The sequence below is a fragment of the Tenebrio molitor genome, chromosome X, assembly GCF_963966145.1.
Source record: "Tenebrio molitor chromosome X, icTenMoli1.1, whole genome shotgun sequence".
Classification (NCBI taxonomy): Eukaryota; Metazoa; Arthropoda; class Insecta; order Coleoptera; family Tenebrionidae; genus Tenebrio; species Tenebrio molitor.
Genome location: NC_091055.1, coordinates 7,347,386 through 7,368,770, shown reverse-complemented (window position 1 = coordinate 7,368,770; position 21,385 = coordinate 7,347,386). Strand labels below are relative to the sequence as shown.

The window sequence follows — 21,385 nt, the reverse complement described above, 5'->3', positions numbered from 1 at the left end:
AACTTTATATTCGCCCTCAGAAAAAATACAAATCCACCAAGTAAATTCCCTCAACGATAAAGTTATTTCTTCAAGTGCATTCACTTCACTTGACTCAAGTATCTAAACCGATCGCAATCATTTACAATCAATTTGATCAATTTGGGCTAAAATTGGATTAGTTATGGTTCATTTAAAGAGCGAATGTAGTAATCCTATATGCAGAAGAGTATTTTAAATAAGAAAAACAAATTAAATCATCCTTTTGTTGATTTGCTTTTGCGATAGTGACGACTCGGAGTGGAATTTTTTTTCTAATGTACTCTTTCTCCAATCCTATATTTGAATAAAAATCAATAGTTACAATGCGTTCACAGCTTGTAGGGCAGATTTCAGCAGCAAAGATCATAGCGAGTCAAATTCTACCAAATCAGTGATGATTTTTTCATTGTAATGCCAACATTTAGAATTAAAAAAAAAATAAAGTAAAACAAATTTGATGAGTTTTATTATGATGAGTGAAATCGGATCAATACGTTGCGCAGACGCCTGTCCTTACTATGCAATTTATTTTAGAAAGATCTGACCTAAATGTAAGTGTCTTGACCTACAGTATATGACTAGGAAGACAAAAATTAAGGAGAGATGATCTCCATATCATTTCATAACGCCCACCGAAGGAAGCTCGCTTTATTAGAGACATCTATAATCAATAACGATAACTTTAATGAATTTCGGAATCTCGCCTAAACGGTGATCGAAGAAAAACTTAAATTAAGAAAAAGGAACTTGTATCTAATCAGTCGAGCATATTACTTGTTGTCGTTTTTTAAACAATGTGAATGATTCGATTTTTTTTATAATTTACCTCTACTAGCATAGCCCGAGGTTTAAATATTTCAACAGACAAGGTCCATCTGCGTGTGACTTAAACACTGAAAAATATGTATCTCAAAAAGAAAAGTGGAAAATGTAAAAAGCACAGTTGCCGAAATCGTGTCAACGATTTTTTAATACAAAACGAATAAAAATATAAGCGGACTTAAAAGGTGAAATGAAAGGGAAAAGTTAAATGACAGTTTCATTTCTGCCAACGTTTGTTTTGTAGAATGCGATTTAATTTTTCTCTAATAAAGTATGTTTTACCTTTGAGTATATTTTTTTCCATGTTGAAAAAGATAATTGGTCTACCGCGGTTTCATAAAGTGAAAACACTGACGCTGAAGGTAATTAATTTATTCTGACATTCTCAAATTTTATACAATCGTAAAAAAAATGCTTTTAAAAAAACTGTGTTCACAGTTCACGTAATAACGTTTTCTCGCTAATCCTGAATAAACTGAGGTAAGTTTTGGAAGGGGGCAATAATTCAGGTCGAAAAAATTATGTTAAGAACATTAAACATATTGTAAATATGAAAAGAGCAACTTTTTCAACAATGTATTTTTTGTTAAATAAAAAATACCAACAGTAAAAAAACTAATATAAACTCAGAGGTTTTTATGCATAATTATGTATTATATCTCGGAAGCTTTCAAAAAGTGTAGATAATGTTCGACGTTTATTATTTATTTTTTAGCCTAAACCAATTCTGGTTTTTAATATTAATTACTTTTAAACAAAATGATTTTACGTATTAATCTGAACATTAATCTTTCCGTTAAAGACTTGAAACTGGAGACAAAAAATTCAAAACATGATAATAATTTTAAATATTTAAATAGCCAATGTCAGATTAGATAAAACAATTTGAAAATCTTCCATAATCGTTTTCTCACCAATTTCCAGTTCCTTTACTCGTCGTTATAACGTTATCAGTGTTATCACTGTTATCAGGACATGCAATTTAAAAATTTCTGGATGAAGCACATTGTATAAAAATAAAAATCTCATAATTTTTAAAATAAAGTCACCACCTTCATTTTAACAAAACTATATTTTGTAGATTTGAAAAAGCGGGATTTTTTTTTAGATCTTTTTGACATTCTTGCTCCTTTCCATTTCCGCACTATGATATCGTAATTTTTTAAATTGTTCAATTAAAAAATATCTTTTCTTTTGTAAATTGAAACGATAGACTTAAAAATGTGTTCCTAAATATTCCATTTTTTGAGTTGACACAACACCAGATCCAAATGAAACTATGTGTGTGTTCGTGTGGAACAGGGGTTCTTTGTGGTGGTTCGTGAACCCTGGCGAGGTTTGCGTTAGAAATTCTTAAACGGCGTCTTACCCAGAAGAATTGATCAACTATGTTAGAAATAAACGTATACGAAAAATAAATTTAAATTACAAATATGAGCAGTCTGTTGAATCTAACTGGGAGTTCGCAATAGATTTTTATTGCTCAAAGGGTTTTGAGGAACGAAGAAGGACTGGTGCGGAACAACATGAAAAATGTTGTTCGGAAAATTATGTCAGTGATATTGTAGTATTAAAATTTTTCTGATACACAATTTCGTAATTGTAAAAATTGTATTTTGGCCATAAGTGCAAAGTTGAAATTAGTTCCAGATAGAATTTCTTGAAAAAATGTCGACTTTTTGGTACTTTAATAAAAAAAAAAGAAATCTGATTGATTAGCTTTCAACGTATTATGCAGAATATAAGAAGTGAAATGCTTATCCCGTAGAAAAGAATTTTGTGATCGAATTTTAAATAAAGCGAATCGAACGAGTTTCTGTCTGCAGCTTTTCATTGTTTTTCTATATATTGACATGTGTCCTGGTCTGAGAAATATTTTCACTTTCCAACACAGAGCACCTAAATAAAAACGTATTTTATATTGTTTTTATGAAAACACGTAGTAAACATCCAGATGATTGATTTTTTCTTGTAAACACCAAGGAACATAGAGACCACTCACTGTTAAAGTAAATGGCTTTTTATTTGCAATTTTGTTGCTCATAATCGAGAGTGATATATATTTTTTGAAGTCTTTGAACGTGTATAGGTAAAGTAAGCGGCGCAGATTATTTTTTTGTATTCGTATTTGGGGAAAAAATTTGCCAAACAAACCAGTTAATGCGCTTAAAATTGAAAAAGATGTTTTAAAAGCAATGAGCTGAATAATTTTCCCATTTATTCAATTATTGGAAAAAGTGAGAAGATAAAATAAAATCCACATCAACAAGAACAGATAATTTGAAAAAGATTTTCGCCAAATTTATTCATTGAAAAATCATCTTTCGAAGGAAAACACGTCATAACCCGCACAAATTCGAAATTAATTAACATTTTTCATCAATGTTGACACTCACGTGCAAGTTTTTCTCAAATAGTAAAGAAAATTAGACGGTTTTTTAATTTGAATTTTCGTGCGACATTTGAGTGATTTTTCACAATACTTTTCACAGCTACATTTTTCAGTTTGCTGTGTATACAAATATTCTAAATCTGATGGAACTGAAAATTCTTGTCTCTGGGATGAACGCGAATAATTTATTTAATTTTAATTATGAACTAAGAGGCAATTTGACATAATGAGCGTTAATAATTAATTAGCCGTAGAGTCATAATTATTTATTTTACAAAATCTTCTGCTTCATTTTTTCGCAAATCATCATTAACGCTAACGACTTTAATTTGCTTGTTTTCTTTTCAAAATAATTCATCAGAGATTTGGCATGGTTCTCAGATCAATAATCTATTTTCGGCACATTGTTAAAAATCTCATAAATTTATTTTTTATTTATCTCTCGCAAAACACACATCGGCATCATTTAATTCTTTACGACGTAACATTTTGAAAACAAAGATGCAATTCTACTGTAGATATATTATTAAATAGTTCGCTCCTGAACAGAAATAGCACCGAAACTTGCGAAAGTAAATCTACCTTTAGAAAATAAGCGTTTTAGTCGAAGTATTACAAAACAGAAGAAAGAAAAATGATTTGAAAAACCAGATATTAATGTACTTAATACCGATTATATATTTATATGAAATCTGTAACGCTACTCTGACTTATTTGCATCACAAAAAGTTTCAATAAATGAAACTTATGTTTGGGATTGCTGTATACACCTAAAATAAATAATTAAGACTGAATGTATTACTGAAGTAAGATGACAATCACTTAAAAGCAAATTATTATTAACTCAAACCACACCAACCAGACTAGAATGTACAAAAATTAGATGCTAATTATTATTACCAAGCACATTTCTTGCTTTGTAAAATTTATTCACATTTCTTACTTTGTAAAATTTATTCACCCTCCTGACAAAATATTTGTATTTGAGCACAACGCACTTTGGACTATTTCGGAAATTGATATCACATTTAACAATTGATAATGCCGTACTACATTTTTTATTCGATCAAATAACTACCAAAAATCCAGAAAGTCAGTGTGTTAGTACCTAATAAAGTAATGGTTTTTCTCAAATGCCACACAACACGCGACGTATTAAAATGAAGCATCTACATTAAATCCGTTTTTTGGGGTAGCTGAGTTTTCAAATTTTTCATCAATAAAAAATGTTCAGAACGTGAGTGTAAAGTGTCTCTTCAAAAATTGCCAATCTGCTAATATTGTGCAAGAAAGCTCATCGACCAGCTGGGAGGGACATACTCGTATTTCGAAGACTATTTATTATTTATTTTTGTTATTTTGATCAATAAAGCGTCTCTCTTGAGAAAAATTTCAAATAATAAAAAAAAATGTCAAGTTGTCACATTTCCAAAGATTTCTGTTCCTCTCTAAAGGTCTAAAGCAAGAATTTTTGTTGTACCTAATTATTCTATCTAGGGAAGCAACATTGGTTCAGTCTTAGATTTCAAGCGCGCGCTCATGAATTTTAAAAGATTCTTCGGCTGGGCATTTTGCATAAGCGAAAGTTTCCCATCATACAACTAAATTTGGAGAATGAAAATATGTAAAAATAATGTAATTGTAATGTGTCTTCTTGATTTAATGTTCTTCCAGTGAGTTCAAAGCATCTACATACCTTAAAACATATTTTTAGGGGAAATAAATGTTTTCTCGTTGAAAACTGCTCGTACTATTGGTAAGCGTTTAGGTAAATTATTATTTTAAGTAAAATAACACTTTTAGTTTTGAGTTTTATTATTTTGTCTATTTCATTTAAATAAGAGTTGTATTTTTGTTACAACTACGTACTTCACGAAATAAACGGAAACAAATCACCTTAAATAACTTCTGAAAGATTTACCTTCTGAAAAGTGCACAAACACGTCAAAAGAATAACAAAGAGGGAAGTATTTTGGTGTGTTTGCGTTTGATCTAACTTTCATTCCCAAAGCCACGCCATCGACTTTTTCAAATATCATAGGAACGTCATTTGGAAAACAATTTAATGAGTCTTTTTTTAAATTTTTCCAAGAAATAGTCGAGTTGCGCGTAAAAATTAAATTGTAAAGAAAAGTAAAAATATGCGAAACGATCAGAATCTTGACCTAACATTAATTATTATTAAATCCAATTTTAAAAGGATTTCGTTACGCAACAACTGATGGTCGGCAAATAAAAATGAAATTAAATTATTATTGAAAACGGATTCGAGTTGGTAAGAATATTTGAAATCGTGAACCAGTAAAATAGATTTAGAATTTTTTGTCTGTCAGGTAAAGCATGATGTAGAGGAGTTCCATTTTACTGAAACACAAATTCTTCAAGTGATTTTCGTCATTTTCTAACAATAAAAATTCGGTTGTAACGATGTGATCTCCAAAAATTCCTACCCTCCCTTAAAAGCCTTTGTGTATGTCTCCTTGAATAAGTGAGGACTGTGATAAAGTTAGATTCGTCGGAAAAACAGATATTGTATAAGAAATTGCTATTTAATTGTTCAATTAAAGTTTGACGAAATTGCACCCGACAATTTTGTGAACACGTTGCATCTTGTAGGAATGAAACTTGTAGTGTTTGAGAATTCTTTGAATACTGCTGCAAAATACACTGGTCCATTGGAACTATAACTGCCACTTTAGCATTTTTATTTCACGCTGGTCACACTGGGATTTACGTTTCTTATCAAGAGTTCAAAAATTTTCTGCCATGATTCGATGAAGTAGTTATGGTTCAGGATTAATTTAATTAAAAATGTGGGCCGTTGCTCTGGCATAGTTGTTTTTTGTTTTTTTTTTTTTTTTAATATAAAGAACAACTCTATAACAAAAACAACAATTTAAGATTCTGGTCATTTAGGTTTTCCATGTTTTTACTTTTCTTCACTATTTGATGCAAATATGTATCAAATAAACATAAAATTATTAATTGTTACAATTTTGCAGATAACTCCCTATTTCTTGGTGAAATTTCAAAAATGACCATATCACCGCATTCCTCATTAAGTTACCTTTTAACAAATAATGTGCCACAGATGATATATTCCTATTTGAAAAAATCTATGGGGTGTTTCTCTGGATGAAAGTTAGATTAAACGCCAAAATGCCAAAAAGATAAATCTTTTAGAAGTTATTTGAGGTGGTTCGTTTTCGTTGGGACACCTGTATAGTACTTATCAACAGGTTGACGCTACATATGTATATGATTTATCAAACATTTTACCACCGCATTCTTGTTCAAAGACTAAGAACAAAGAACATGACAAACGCTATCACATAACTTCCGGTATACGTAATATGTATTTAACATTAAAAAAAAATCGAAAATGGCGTTTGTGTTGAATATATCAAAAAAAGTTATGAGAAAAAGTTGGTTCTAATGATATTTTATGTCCACGTGAAAATTTTCAGAATAAAATTCGAATCAAAAAATCACCTATTTAAAAAAAAAAATAAAGAAAAAATTCCGACCTAGTAGAAAATGTCTGAGGGAGCAAATCTGATTTTTAAACATCTTAGGGCCAGTTTATAGAAAGAGAATAAAATTTAATTCGAATTACGGTGTGGAAACTACTTACGGAATAAATTCAGTAATTTCAAAATTAATGACATTTGTCAAAAACGCTGAAACAGGCCAATTTTTATTTCTCATAATGCTTATTCTAAGTTGCCTCACTTGTTCATGACGTCATTCATTTTTAAGCTATGACGCCATCACCAATTTTTTTAAATGACAACCTCCACTTTTTTCTTCTCTTTCTGATAGACCTTCCTACTTCCTAAATGATGAATTGAAAAATTTGGTACCTTACATGACAATTTTTTTGAGAAAATTACAAATTTTACTTCCAAAATTTAATTTAATTTTTAATGTAAAAATTTTCAATGACCTCAAACAAAAACAAATAAATATTTAAGGTTAACAATAAAATTTAATGTAAATGTTGAAATTGCCGCCCGCCAACCATTTGGCACTCATCGACACTCAATAATGTCAGGGCTTGTTCGTTCCATTTCAGCGCGAATTCTCAGCCGTAAGTCTTCTAAATTGTTTGGTCTATTAAAATAAACCCACGATTTTAAATAACCCCATAGAGAAAATTTTTGACAGAAATTAAATTAAATTTTGTGAATAAAATTTGCCCTTTTCTCAAAAAAATTGTTAGATATGTAAGGTACCAATTTTTTTCATTCATCGTTCAGCTAGTACGAAGGTGTATCAGAAAGAGAAGTAAAAAGTGGGGATTGTCATTTGAAAAAATTATTTATGACGTCATAGCTCAAAAATGAATGACGTCATGAACAATTTAAAATAAACACTATGAGAAATAAAAATTACCTGTTTCAACGTTTTCGACAAATTTCATTAGTTTTGAAATTACTGAATTTATTCCATAAGTAGTTTCCACACTGTAAATTTTTTAATGGGCGATTAACCCATGAATGCGAAACTTCGACTGGTTCAATCTGATCACGTGTTCAGTAGTTAATTTCGCATTTGATGACGATTAACTTAATTTCGCTTCTGTAAACTGGTCCTTGAATTTGCAACCGTTTTTATTATAAAAAATATTCAAAATATTGTACTAAATAAGGTGACAACTTTAATGTAAATAATTTTTACCGAATTTTCTTCTGCAATCTCATTCGGACCAACTTTTTTCTGTGAGTTTTTTTCAATATATTAAACACAAACCCCACTTTCTGTTTATTTTTGAATGTCTAGTTTGACGTACGCGGAAAGTCACGTGATAACTTTCCTCAGTTATAACGGGGTGAATTTTTCACCAAGTATTGGCTATGGATCGTACTTTGTTTTTTGTGTTACTTTAGACACACGCCGTGTTATGTGTCAATTGTACTCATTGACATTTGTTGTTCTTATATGTGTCTAAAATAAAATAACACAAAAACAAAAAACAAAGAACAATCTATAGCCAACCCTAAGTGAAAATTTAAATAGTCACCCGTTATTTTTTATCTTCACACAAGCAGCGACTATTACTGTTTCAACAACATTTCCCCATGTGGTAAGCACTGTATATTATTATTATGTATTACATATATTGTATTAATATACAGGGTGTATCGGAATTCGACCGACAAACTTTCAGGACAGAATCTATGATCAAAAATAAGCATAAAACTCTTAATACATATGGGGTCAAAAACGCTTAGTTTGCGAGATAATCAACGAAAACGTAAAAACAATTACGATCTGAATTCCTTGGATTTTATGAGGTTATCTGTGCATTGAACAGGGGGGCGAAATTTTGACAATTTTTTTATCTTTGTACGTTTCATCAGAAAATTCCACCCGATTCCTTTTGTTTTTTAGTCGATTATCTCGCAAATTAAGCATTTTTGTCTCCATATGTATTAAGAGTTTTATGCTTATTTTTGATCTTAGAATCTCCCCCGAAAGTTTGTCGGTCGAATTCGGATACACCCTGTATATTTAAAAAATATAGTATCGAAAGCAACAATTACCTAATATTTTAAATTGTCATTAAATTCGAACCATAGAAAACAATTTTGAAATGAAACCAGGGATCTCCTTGAACATTTTCACATTTTTAAAAGTAAAAAATGAAAGTGTTTTCATTTAAGCGCTACATAAAATTTGTCTGCTTTACTTTGTTGGAGTTTTAATTAGATGCGGAATTAAGTATAAGACTTAAAACAAGTCTACCTAAAAAGATTAGAGCCTTCCTATCCTACTTTGATTTGTTATTTGTTTACATTTCGTTACCACCCTATTATGCTGCGATCCAAAGTTTGTAGGGGAAGGGTGAGCAAAGTGGAAAGGGAGATCAAAGCGAAAACTGGTCCACTGGTCTAATGCATCAATCTATTTATTACTAAGTAGGTACATGACAACTTATTTTAAATACTAATTGCTTGTGTATACAACTAATTGAACTCCCTAAATTTCCTGATACCGAAGTTTTATCGACCTAGCCTCAACATACGGTTTCATTCTTCATTTTATTATTTCAGGAGAATCGATAACAGGTACTTCTTACTCGACGTACCTACTCGACACAGTGAATAAGGAAGACTATGAAGTATTTCCTTTTTGTTTATTATCCCACATATACAGGGTGTCCCCAAAAAAAGAAGACGAGTCCATAACGCCGCTATTTATCGGAAGATTTTAATTATTTGTACACCAAATTAAATGGTTGTTAATAGGCTACAAAATGGCCTAATAAATTCAAGTATAGCCCCATGGGCTTCAAGGGTAAACTGTCAAAATATTTTTTTTCAAATGGGATTACATATTTTGTGTATCACAAGTATACACTTAAATACCAAAAATTCACACAAAAAATTTTTAAAAAACGCCACTATCGTCTATGTTCCATTTTGCGCTAAACATTGGCGGCATATTTGCGCAATCCCACATGTTATTATTTGTCATTTGTTTTTCCAGCTACCTTAATTTGGTTATTACATTGCATTGCATTGCATTGCATTTTGATATCTTTTCGCTTGGTGCTCGTCATTTGTTTCAAAAGTTAGTGTTATTTTTTTATGTGAAGTTATACTTGTGATACATTGTTGCTTTTAGAATTAAAATCTCTATCAGAATTACTAAAAAAAAGTATATAATCCCATTAGAAAAAAAAATATTTTGACAGTTTAGTCTTAAAGCCCTTGGAATACGTGAATTTATTAAGCCGTTTTGTAGCCTATTAACAACCATTTAATTTAGTGTAAAGATAATTAAAATCCTCCGATAAATAAGGGAGCTATGGACTCGTCTTTTTTTTTGGGACACCTGTATATACAGGGTTATTCTAAATTATTGTAGTCGAAGCAGGCCATGCCCATGTTATGAAATTTTTGCCGCTTTCATGTGAACTGTCAATTTTTGTCGCTGTCACTGTCATTTTTTAAGTGAAAAGTGCGGTGATGAGGATTTTATTTATTATTTTTCAATTAATGATTGAATCCAAAAATATTGAGTTGTTTTGCATCCAATTTAACTCCTGTGTGTGAACGGTGTGTACCTACATCATTTTGATGTTTTTTATACGGAGCTCGGAGCGGCAACCATAAATTTTACATTCAGTTTTTACGCCTACTTCGACTACAATAATTTAGAATAACCCATACTTACGCAATGTAACAATATAAAGTTGATAATGTACAAAGGTACGTTAGGTAAGTTGTGAAAGTTTTAAAAGCATTAAAGTTACCTAGGTAGATATATCTACCTAACTTCCAGTTTGATTCAATTTTCCGCTCAAATTAGCTAACGCGTATCAATATTTGTCCCAATATTAAGAAAGTTGTGTCCAGATAACTCGATAATAAAAAAAATAAAGGGTGAAGTAACAAAAAGTGTAGGTGGACAGGAGCGCTTTTTTTTTGTGTACGAGAAAGTCAGATTGGGGCTGCTCGAGCATGAACTATGAACGGTGGGAATGGGGTTGGAGTTTGACGGTCTGTGGGAGTGCGAGATTTAAGGGATGAAGAATAGGCGATTCGCATTTGTTGCGCGCCGCCATTGTTTCAAAGTTTGAGGAGTGCGAGGTAAGGAGGCAATGTGGTGGTTCCAGTTTCTACTTTTGATGTGACATGCGGCGGCGTAAGAGGCGAGAGGCGCGCGCATGCGAAGGGCAGTCGCAATCGCGGTGGTAAAGAGTAAAGTGGAGCGAGTGAGAACATCAAATTGTACATCGCATCCGATTTCGGGACTTAAATAATAATATAAATACCTTAACCGCACGTAATATGTATTCATTCGGGATTTAGTCGCGTCCAGGAAGCATCCAGTGCTCCAGATCGTCTCCGAGCAACGTGTAGTGTACCTCGAGAGTGAAAATGTTCTCGGGACTTACCAACCAGGTCAGCTCTTGGATGGGTTCCGCGAAAGGGGACCAAGAGGAAAAGGTGCCCACTCCGACGGAGGAGGGCACCGTGGTCGCCAGTCCAGATAAAAAAGACGCAAGGTGAGTATTTGACGCGATTATTATCGATCATCTAGGTTGTACATATTATGCAAATGATCCGATAACTGGTTCGCTCGCACGTTTTTGCCTCGGAGAGTGTCCAGGGGGATCTGATCGGGGTCCTGGATTTGCGTTTCAGTCCGACGAAACCCGCCGGCAGCAAGCTGGACATGCTGACCAACGTGAAGTCTCAAATCGAGGGAATCGGAGGGTGGTTGGGGTCCAGCATCCCGAAACTGAGGAAAGGCGAAGAGGGCCAGGAAGAGCAGCAGGTCGTCGAAGAGGGCAACACTCCGGCCTCCGCCGAATCCGTCAAGGGATCGCCCCAACACAAAGACGACGACGACAATTCCAGGTAAGTCCCTCGAAGTACCGTTCAACACGACTGATCCAGCCCCCCTAGCGCCACCGGCGGGGCTGATTCCGGACCACAGTCAATCGCAGAAACACCAACTGAAGAGAAAGAAGGCCAATTCGGAAACGGTAATGTACTTGTAATACTTGTCGTAAAATGATATTGTCACTTTTTGATCACAGTTCAGAGCAAGGCTTTGGCCGGGGCCAAATCCTTCGGCAATTTTTTGTACTCGGCTGTGAATAAAGCGGGAAAAACCGTGAGCGAAGCGAGCGCGAAAATTAAAGAAACTGTAGAAAAGAATGTACGTGGTAACGTCTTGTCGCCGCTTTCTTTCCACTAATTGTGCGCTTCTAGAGCATTCTTGGGGAGTTTAACAAGGAGCAAGAGGCCTTCCTGAAGGGCCAAGCCGGAAACACCGCGACTTCCCTCCCCCCGTGGGCCGGCTGCTCCAACGAGGAGGCGCTCAAAGAGGAGTGTCTCAGCTTATCAACCGACAAGAAGAATTTCGTTCGTAGTCCTCCAGCCGGGATAGATTTCCAGTTCGACTATGAAGTATCTTACCCCATTGCGATGGCCATAATGGAGCAGGATCCTAATCTGGAGAAAATGCGATATGAACTTGTGCCTAAAGTGTAAGTCAGACCCACTCCACAACCTCTGCCACGATAATAACGTTTTTCTGTAGAATAAGCGAAGAGAATTTCTGGAGGAACTACTTCTACCGCGTAAGCCTAATCTGCCAGGCGAACGAATTGTCCTTCATGTCTCGCGATGGTGACAGTCAGTCTGCCACAGAAACTGTCACCTCTGATCAACCTGTAGGTAAGGAGGTTTACTATGGATTACTAGCGTTGAATGCTTCCAGTAGTCCTAGAATTTTATTTTGAGTTTTGTTTGTTTTTTTTTTTATTTATTTTGGGCGATAGCTAGTTCAGATGACGAGACGGAAGAGTTTGTGTCAGATAGTTTGCAGGCTAGCAGTGAAGATTTTGTTGAAGTAGCAGAGCGTATGATGAAAATGGTACTTGTGCCAAAGCCCAAGGGTAAGAGCTTTGCTTTCGGTGTAGATCGCCTTCCATAGGCTTAAGAACTGAAGACGTTCTCAAATCTTATGGAAGTTGTAGATTCTTTTTTTTTTGCCAAAGTACGAGTTGTGGTTAGTTTCCTGTTTGATTTTGTCGCAGCTTAAGAAGAACGCCGTCAACTCTAAGCTTCCATTATCCTTCTTTCCCGATGTTTTTTTATTGGTACCTCACATCCACTTCTCTCCGTTTTATTTTCTTGCGTTATCTCAGAGTTGTTTAGAGTTTATGTAAAAATTTAAAGTGTACGTATTACCAGTAATTCACTGTCAATATGATTTGAGAGTTTTGAAATGGTCTAAATTTGATCAATTATAAATGGTGGTATAACTGCTACATTTAGGTGGACATGTGCAGTTGTTCTTAACTGAATTTTTATTTTTGAGCACCAAAATTAAATGCTGCGCGTGATTTTTGGAACAAGATCCTTCAACAAAACGAATCGTTGGCTAGACTGTGTCCCTTGAGTAATTTTTGTCGACGAGTTTTCAGTCTCTTGTAAATGTGGTGTATTTTGGCAATATAACTGTAGGTTTTTAATATACTATGTGTCTTCCTAAAATTATGATCAAGGACACAGTTTGGGTTGCTATACACAGACAATACTGGAAAGGTCAGATGTAATATAGAATTCAAATGTTATATAAAGTGTAAGAGAAAATCTACTGTATTTAAAGTAACTTCTAACGGGACTGACAGACCAGACGCTGTTTTCCTGCTGGATGCGTTTTTAAGTGGTTCAATTCTTATGGTGTGGACCCACCAGTTGCTCAGATTTGACACTTGTCTATTTTTGTGTACAAACAGGAAACTAACACTCTGAGCATCTGGTTTACTTCCAAAGCAAGATTGCTCAAACAGCAACTTTTTTTTTTTTAATTTTCTGTTGGTTTTGTTTTGTGCCTACCCTTATCCCTGAATGTTTTTCACTTAGAAGAATGGGAGCGAGAATTGGTGGCGGAACTTCACGACTACGAAGTTGTCGGCGAACAAAAGCCGAACAAAAGGGACGTCTGGGAGCAGGAGATCGAAGAAATCGAAGAACTGTTAAAAGATGGAACTGATTTGAAGTAAGCGCGTGTACACTAAGGGCTTCTATTCATATCCGATCGACTGATTTGGCATTCCATTGATCTTAATTGATTATTCTAGTCACTGATTGTCAAAGTTGGGAATGATACTTAATGTGAGATGTATCTTGAGGCACTAAATTCTTTCGTACGAAAATTCCAGACAACATCAAAACGCTATTATTTACCGATGATATTCGCAATTTTTTTACTCCCAGCTCTGATTACTAAATGTATTACTGACTTTGTGTAACTTTGTGATAATTACACTTTGGGGTCTACACCGAACATGTCTTGCAAAAAATACAATAACTACTATCACCTAAATAAATGTAATAAAAATGTGTGCATTTGCTATGGAGGCTGTTTCAAATCATTCCTTTTAGTAATAGATACTTGTGTAAATAATCATTCAACACTCTTAACTGTAGCTACTGTTACTTTAAAATGATAAAGTACAACAATCCTTTACATATAATTATGTTAAATATGTATTTAAAAGTTTTAAATTTTATTTGTTTGAATATTTTGGACTTCCATGATTAAACTGACCGGCTTTCTCGTGGACTCCAAAATATTCAAAAAAACTGCAACATTAAGAATGCGACAGCCACAGAATATTTTTGCATTGTCGCCATAGATATTGGATTTATTTTTATTGATTTGCAGTTCGTTTGAAATGTTAATGTCCTAGCGTCTAAAATGTAGCTTATGTGTGTTACGCATGTTTATCCTGTATTCTAATTGTTATACATCATAAAATTGTTAAATAAATGTAGCAACTGTGCCCAGTGAACTGAATTTCTTTCGTTACCTGCAACCAGGATTAAAAAAAAAGCTAAATTTCATAAAAATGTATATTTCAATCAGATCTCGTAATCAAAATCACATAATACAATTCGTAGGCAAGGATGCAACAAATCTCGGTAGCAATTCATAACTATCACAACGTTAAAATATCGTTTATTACGAAAATTCAGCTCGGAAAGTTTCCAATCAAGTTTTTTACAATAATTTATTCGAACTCCGCACCCAATTTGCAACATTTAATAACACGAATTCAGTTTGCCAGTCTTTTTCAACCACTATAAGCTCGAGTTAATTGCAACGTGAAATAATCAAAATCGCACTTTTCAGTCGAGTATTTCAATAAAACCCATCCCTCTTTTTGTAGCTCACATGCAGATTCATGATTACAACTCAAATTAACAACTAAACATCGTTCTCTCGCTGATATTCACGTCGATTGACGCGATATTTTGATGTTGGAAACAACGTTTTTTATCACACAGTACATGAACAACATAAAACAGGGAAAATATATTTTTAATTGCTGAAATTCTTCGAAATCGCCGATAGGAAATTTCAGTATTTCCACCTGAACGTGACAGTAAAGCGATTGTAGTTTTTATGTTAAAATTGTTCAAAGGATTTATTTGTGGGCCCTGTTCCGCCCAACAGGGTACGGGTCCCCCTGGGTGGAGTTCGCCGGGGTCAGAGTCCCTCTAGAAATTCGGGGGCGTCAGAACACCCCCCAAATTTCTTCCCCTCGAAGGTGCGCTGAAGAGGGACGTCAGAAGCAGCGATGAGAAAAAAATCTCGTATTGTGAAATAAGTTTGACAAAAAAATTCATTGGAAAAAATTTCACGTCTGCAAGAGACTTCTTTGTGCTAATCACTTTCGTGTGTGACATAATTATTAAATTTATTTCATACATGTTAGTATTGTTTCAGTCTGGTAAAGGTGTGTTGCTGTTTCTACTGACTCAGGTTTGATGAACAAATTTTAGGTGAGTTACTTATCAAAAATATTGTGTTATGTCAAGAGTGTTTCATTGGTCAAGACAATATCTTGGTACCGGACAGTTTCTCGACTTACAACAAATCTTAATTAACATTTTATAATTTCCAAATTCCCGTCTTACATTACATGATACTGCACAACAAATTCAATCAATTTCAATTTTTTCACACTACTTAGAGACAAACAGATTATGTCAACAAATTATGTGCCCAAATGTTTTGTTAAATTTTATTTTTATAAATTTTAAGATAAAAAATGAACCTGGAGGATTCGTTGGAGAATAATAACATTTTGTTTGTTGAAAGAGATCAAATTTACATAATTTTTTAATTCAACCGGAAAAAACACCAACTTATTTCAAACATTTTAAAAATTTGGTGAAAGTACAGAACGTTTTTTGATATTTTGATTTGTTTAAAAATTTCTTAACTAAAAAAATATTACTGACTAATTAAAAAATAAATTGATCTTTTGTGTTGCAAGAGACAATCAATCAGAAACATTAAAAGATTACAAAACTCTACCATAGTCAGACTAAACAAGTATTTCACATGTTTGTTAAAGTTTTGTTGAAAATTTTTAAAAATACTTGGAAATGTCTGATTGTGGTGCTACCGAACTTAGTTATTGTCCCAAGTTATCATCTTCTTCCTCAAGTTTCACATTATACAGGATGTTTCAAAATTGGCGAATTCCGAATTCAGAGCATGGTAGGGGACCCAGTAGAGCTTGTAAATACTTAAAAAATCGTTCTTCCTGAGGAAGATATAAGCACTTTAATTTTGTTCAATTTATAGTAGCCTGCATATCCACAGTAACAAAATACTATTCTAGCTACGTTGCCGTTTCATTTTTAAGAAAAATTACAGATTACGTTATTTTCCACAATTATCTATAGCATAAATAACAACAAATACTGAACTTTTTAGCCTGTATTTGAAGAAAACGCAGTTCAGAGTGTATACCTTCAGACCAATGTATCTTTGTGGAAGTCCCGATTTTTTTTTTTTCATATTTGGGCCACTGAAGTGATCACCTACACGCTCTGAATTCGGAATTCGCGAATTTTGAGACACCTGTATGTTCTAAAATTAAAAAAAAAATAGAACAAATAAGTTCTTGTCTAATCTGGTGTAATAGCAATACAGGGTGTTTTCGAAGTTGAGGTGTTCCTTTTAACATGTGGTAGTATGCGTTGTTCTAAAGAATTTTAGCCAAAATCACCTTAGTAAAATGTGTACGGCAATGAAGATACAATAAGTTAATTTTTTTGAAATTTTTGAAACCGGTCCTGCTCAAATTTGCGCTGATTTGTTAGAAACTGGAATTGACAAAAAAAAAAATCAAATGAGCATGGACGTTAATCAAAACTACTGTCAGAGTTGTCATCTAATTAGTCGAAATGGCTTTATTATTAGGAAAATAATGAGCTCACAGATATGTTGCAAATGCATGGGCAATGTTATGACGTTATCAGAATGCATCTGCACCGTCCAGAGAGTATTGCAAAGCGATTTCCGGAAAGACACCATTCTGGGCCAGGTTAGTTATTAATCTAGTACAGCGGAGAAATGGACAGGACCGGACTTAAAATTTTAGAAAACAATAAAAATATACAATCAATTATCTCCGTTAATACAAACATTTTACTAAGAAGATTTAGGCTAAAATTCTTAAGAATAATGTGTAGTACCTCGTGTTACAAGGAACGCGTAAACTTCGAGAACACCTGTAGATTTCAAATTTTTCTTATGCCCCTTTTATGCCATTAAGCACGTCTGAACTTAACAATTAACCTACTTGTGTTGTATTATGTATTTATTGTATACACTTTCCATTTCTTTGGTATATTATATATAAAATAAAAAATATTATAAAGATTCTGATTGTATTTAAAAACTATAATGGAAATTAACAACGTCACATAACACTTTTGGTTTGTTTACTTTTTTAACTTTTTTAAATATTTCTGGTTGCGTAATATACATAAAAATCTACACTGTAACTTGTTGAGTACCTATTTGAGACTATCTTCAATTTCACGATTTAAATAAATTAATAATTCGTATAATATCGTCAGTAAAGAACGTTACATTAATAAAATTTTCTCGACACGTAATAAAATGTGATGTTGGTAATAAAAATCTATTCAGGTCGAAATTTAATAAAAATAGACAAACGGTGGAGTGTTATATGATCTCATTGACTTCCAGTCTGGATAAGAATTTCAACAATTAAACACTCACGATAACCAACTAAACACACATGTAACGTAACTTTTTGCTGAGAAACCTGCAATCTAAAAAAATATTGCCCAACAGCAATTATCACTTAAAGACAGCTGTGGACTAACTGCCCACAAGTTCGATTTTTCTGTACTTCTTCCTCTTATTGGACACGGGGTCTTTAAAAAGCACTGGATCTAATCTCAGATTCGACCTCAACAGCGGCATGTACCCGAACACGGCAGCGAAAGTATTCAAACAAGTCTGTCTCTGGATGAAGTGGTCCGGGTCGTTCCAAGGGGACCAACTGCCGACGGTCGGTTGTTCCTTGTACTGTTTCCTCTGCGTAACTTTGATCGGCGGTCGCCTCGTCACGTGACTGACCAGGAAATTCATCAGAATGTCTTCACAGTTTTGACTCTGTTCGACAGTCTTGTGCAGCAAAGGACTCAGCCACTCCGTGTACAGTACGTTGTAGTATCGATGATAAAAGGCGGCACCTGTTAGGACGATGGAGTAGTCGTTGGTCCACTTCGAGGTGTAGCCCCAGGTCGATTTCGAGTCGTCCCAGTAGTGGGATCTGGCAGGATAACCCACCACGCGATCTGGAAATTGCTTCCAGACGATGAAAGCGAAATCGACTTCGTCCGTTGTGAGGACTGAGTCTTCGTCCAGTGATAACACTGCGGCGGTTTCGATCTGCGAGTGCGGGTAGAACCGCTGGGAGATGCTGGTTTTGGTGGGCTCCCCCTCCGATTGTATCACGTGTAAACTGATGTTGTGGGGCAAAGTTGGCCAGCGGTTCTTGGTAGGGGGGCGCTTGTCGTTAGACCACACCACGATTATCTACAAAATTAATACAAAATAAATCAAATATTGTGTAAACTAAACGAAAAAAAAAAAAGAAAAAATCTAACCGCACATGATTTATATTTTCAGCAAATGCAACACTGCAGGTTTATACATTATGATCAACGAAACATCGTGGACTAAAGGTGAGTACGAAGAGAAGTTTTGACAAAACTTCAACAAACAAGGTAAACTCTCAAATTTTCTTTGTTCCAATTTCGAAAATATAATTGTCAGGAATAGTTCATATGCAGATAAAAATCACTCTTTAAAATAAAATTTCCGTAGGTGTCAAGACTGACAGGTGACAGCTTATTAAGTTTTTCAGAAATTTTGTTTTTCATAGCCGCCCTTATATCTCTTTTGTTGAATTTATTTTAAATACCTATAAATACTCCGGGTGTGAACTAACACATGTACAATTTCTTTTAATTCATAAATGTCGTTTTATAACGTTTATAAAATTTGTAATAAGTTAGAATACTACGTAATTTTCTTACTTTGGTTTGGTAAAAAAAAAAAAAACTTGATTACATGGGACACATTTTTTTTTCACAATCAACAGCGTTCTTAATTGTTATACTGTACGATTAAAAAAAAGGATCATTGAAGTTACCAACGAAAAAAAGTCGCGTCTTGGCTAAATTCTTATTTGAAATGTTATTACTGTTATTAGTATTTTATTAAACACTAAACGCGTTTTACAATTTCCACGTTTTTTACCTTGGATCAGTGACGTAAGCTACAAAGGGAAGATATACGATTTTTTTGAATATTTTGAAAAAACTGGATCGTTAGAATTGTGAATTATCCGAAAAGGTAATGTGTCAAGAGTAAAGCGTCGTTTTCATGGTGGCTTTACAAGCGTGGCTCGCTATTGAGCGAGCTAGCGTTGAACTGTCACAACAGCTGATTTGATTATGTAGTTGCGTGTTCGAGCGCAAGCGCAAGTTTCCAAAGCCTGAGCGTGGCTTTGAAAAATAGAAATATTTCCTCCCATAGGTCGAGCGGTTTCCAAGCCGAGCGAATCACGCTTGTAAAGCCACCATGAAAACGACGCTTAAACGTCATTGCTTTACCTTTGAAACATATTTGCTGCGAGCTATATTTGTTACAAGTCTGTACAGAGGCGCTGATGGCGTAAGGGAGAGTCCTAATTGGCAGTATACAATAGCAGTGAAGCTTTCAACATCATTATAATCTACTTGAAACGGAAAACTGTCCGCAAAATCCGAAAAACTTGGTAATGTGACCAAAGCTCCTGGTAGATTGTTCCAAACTGTTGCATCTCTGAATGGTTCATTTGGTAATCTTTCACGGATCATCTGGAAAAGAAAAATTAAATCACATTAAAAAATATTTAAAAGGCATAATTGTTACTTCTAGGGTTGTGTAAACGATTTTTTCAATAGAGGAAAAATATCTATCCCATAAAACTTGTGTCTGTTGACGTAACTGAAGGATTTTAGAGGGTGTTAATGACCGCACTATATAAGGTACCTAAAAAAGAAATGTAAGTTTAAATATTGGACAGTGGTGGTTATTACTTGTAATAAAAGTCGCTCGTCGGCCCAGATAGCAGCTTTACTCCAATCAATCACTTGAGAAAATGGCAATGCCCATCCATTAGACAACAGAACTGGAATGCACCCAGCCTGTAGGGCTTCCAAGAATCTAAAAGACCCTAAGCGTCTTCCTCTAGGAACCAAACAAAACGTCGAATTTTGCAACAAAACTTCATAGTCATATTTATCATACTCTTTATTATCTTGGTCACAACGCTCATCTTTCATATCTTTCCAACTCTTGCCGTGACGGCACGTCGTCACCATAATCATATCTTTCTTGTTGTGAAGATGATACAAAGAATTTCTGGTGTCTGATCCAATTCCATGTACATACCTTTTCCCTTTGAAGGCCAGCAAATAATTCTTTTGTAAAGGTAGACTGTTTGCTAATACTGAACCGACTTCGCCTCCCTTTTCGGGGTGAACTTTGTGGAACAATGGAATGCTTATGTCAAATCCAGGCCTCATGTGACTTTCAGACATGCTAGCTTTAGCGAGAATGGCCATTCCATAGTCAAAATCTAGATTATTCTCGGTGTAGTTAGGCCAAGTGCCTGAGTACAAATTGAAGATGACGTGATTAAGGCCGTTGTTCCAGTGGGGCAGGTGTTGCAGACGTGACTGCATGTTCCTAATGTAGTCGGTGCTGAGGCGGTCTCTGTCTAGAGTATCTATGCTCAGAACGAACAAGCAAGCCGTTCTGGGATCGGTAGTGTAATATCGCGATTCCATTAAAACGTTGAGCAGTTTTTGGTAGGACGGACTGGGCGCACTATTATCTTCAGGAGGATACACGAACACTCGAAAACCTTGTTGACATCTACCAAAATCAAAACAGTTTTCCATGCTGCATCTTTTATTGTTGCTGATTGGTGGCTTTTCGCGTTCTTTCAGAATACTTCCTGTATACATTTGATTCAGATTGACGAATTCTGGCAGTTGCTCTTCTACGACGATATTGCTGCTTTTCAGCCGGTACCCACCGAAATACCAATACGCCAAAAACGCACAAGACACGAATAAGAGCAAGTAACGTTTCTTTGCTTGCATTATTATTATTAAAATGGTTTATATCACATACATTTTACAAAAAGACCACAACATTTACCCGAACGTGATCTGTCAACAGACCCACCGACTGTCAAATGTCAAATGCAGATGTCAAATTGTCAAATGT

The 21,385-nt window shown here is 34.5% G+C and overlaps 2 protein-coding genes across 3 annotated transcripts; one reads left to right on the top strand and one right to left on the bottom strand.

Moving 5' to 3' along the window:
• The first annotated feature begins 10,904 nt into the window (after positions 1-10,904).
• Sap47 (Synapse-associated protein 47kD) lies at positions 10,905-14,558 on the top strand. Of its 2 annotated transcripts, none has more exons than XM_069061239.1 (8): positions 10,905-11,252; positions 11,392-11,607; positions 11,647-11,735; positions 11,790-11,911; positions 11,965-12,242; positions 12,296-12,432; positions 12,537-12,653; positions 13,627-14,558. In XM_069061239.1, the coding sequence occupies exons 1-8, from the start codon at positions 11,125-11,127 to the stop codon at positions 13,764-13,766; spliced, it is 1,227 nt and encodes a 408-aa protein (XP_068917340.1). In that variant the 5' UTR covers positions 10,905-11,124; the 3' UTR covers positions 13,767-14,558. The 2 variants fall into 2 exon arrangements, with proteins under 2 accessions (XP_068917340.1, XP_068917341.1); XM_069061240.1 differs by having other exon boundaries at positions 10,907-11,252; positions 11,656-11,735.
• A 2,808-nt stretch (positions 14,559-17,366) lies between these two features.
• On the bottom strand, positions 17,367-21,362 carry ttv (exostosin glycosyltransferase 1 ttv). The gene is made up of 4 exons (XM_069061237.1): positions 20,188-21,362; positions 20,021-20,140; positions 19,720-19,965; positions 17,367-18,637 (listed from the first exon to the last, which is right to left on the bottom strand). The coding sequence occupies exons 1-4, from the start codon at positions 21,256-21,258 to the stop codon at positions 17,915-17,917; spliced, it is 2,160 nt and encodes a 719-aa protein (XP_068917338.1). The 5' UTR covers positions 21,259-21,362; the 3' UTR covers positions 17,367-17,914.
• Between the last annotated feature and the right edge of the window lie 23 nt (positions 21,363-21,385).

Bases quoted from the DNA above. Each gene is read 5' to 3' on its own strand.
- ttv (XM_069061237.1), bottom strand. From the start codon at position 21,258: ATGCAAGCAAAGAAACGTTACTTGCTCTTATTCGTGTCTTGTGCGTTT. The intron at 20,141-20,187 runs GTAATAACCACC...TTTCTTTTTTAG, and splicing joins ACGAGCGACTTTTATTACAA to GTACCTTATATAGTGCGGTC. The intron at 18,638-19,719 runs GTAAAGCAATGA...TTAATTTTGTAG, and splicing joins GCAGCAAATATGTTTCAAAG to ATAATCGTGGTGTGGTCTAA.
- Sap47 (XM_069061239.1), top strand. From the start codon at position 11,125: ATGTTCTCGGGACTTACCAACCAGGTCAGCTCTTGGATGGGTTCCGCG. The intron at 12,243-12,295 runs GTAAGTCAGACC...GTTTTTCTGTAG, and splicing joins TATGAACTTGTGCCTAAAGT to AATAAGCGAAGAGAATTTCT. The intron at 12,433-12,536 runs GTAAGGAGGTTT...TTTGGGCGATAG, and splicing joins CACCTCTGATCAACCTGTAG to CTAGTTCAGATGACGAGACG.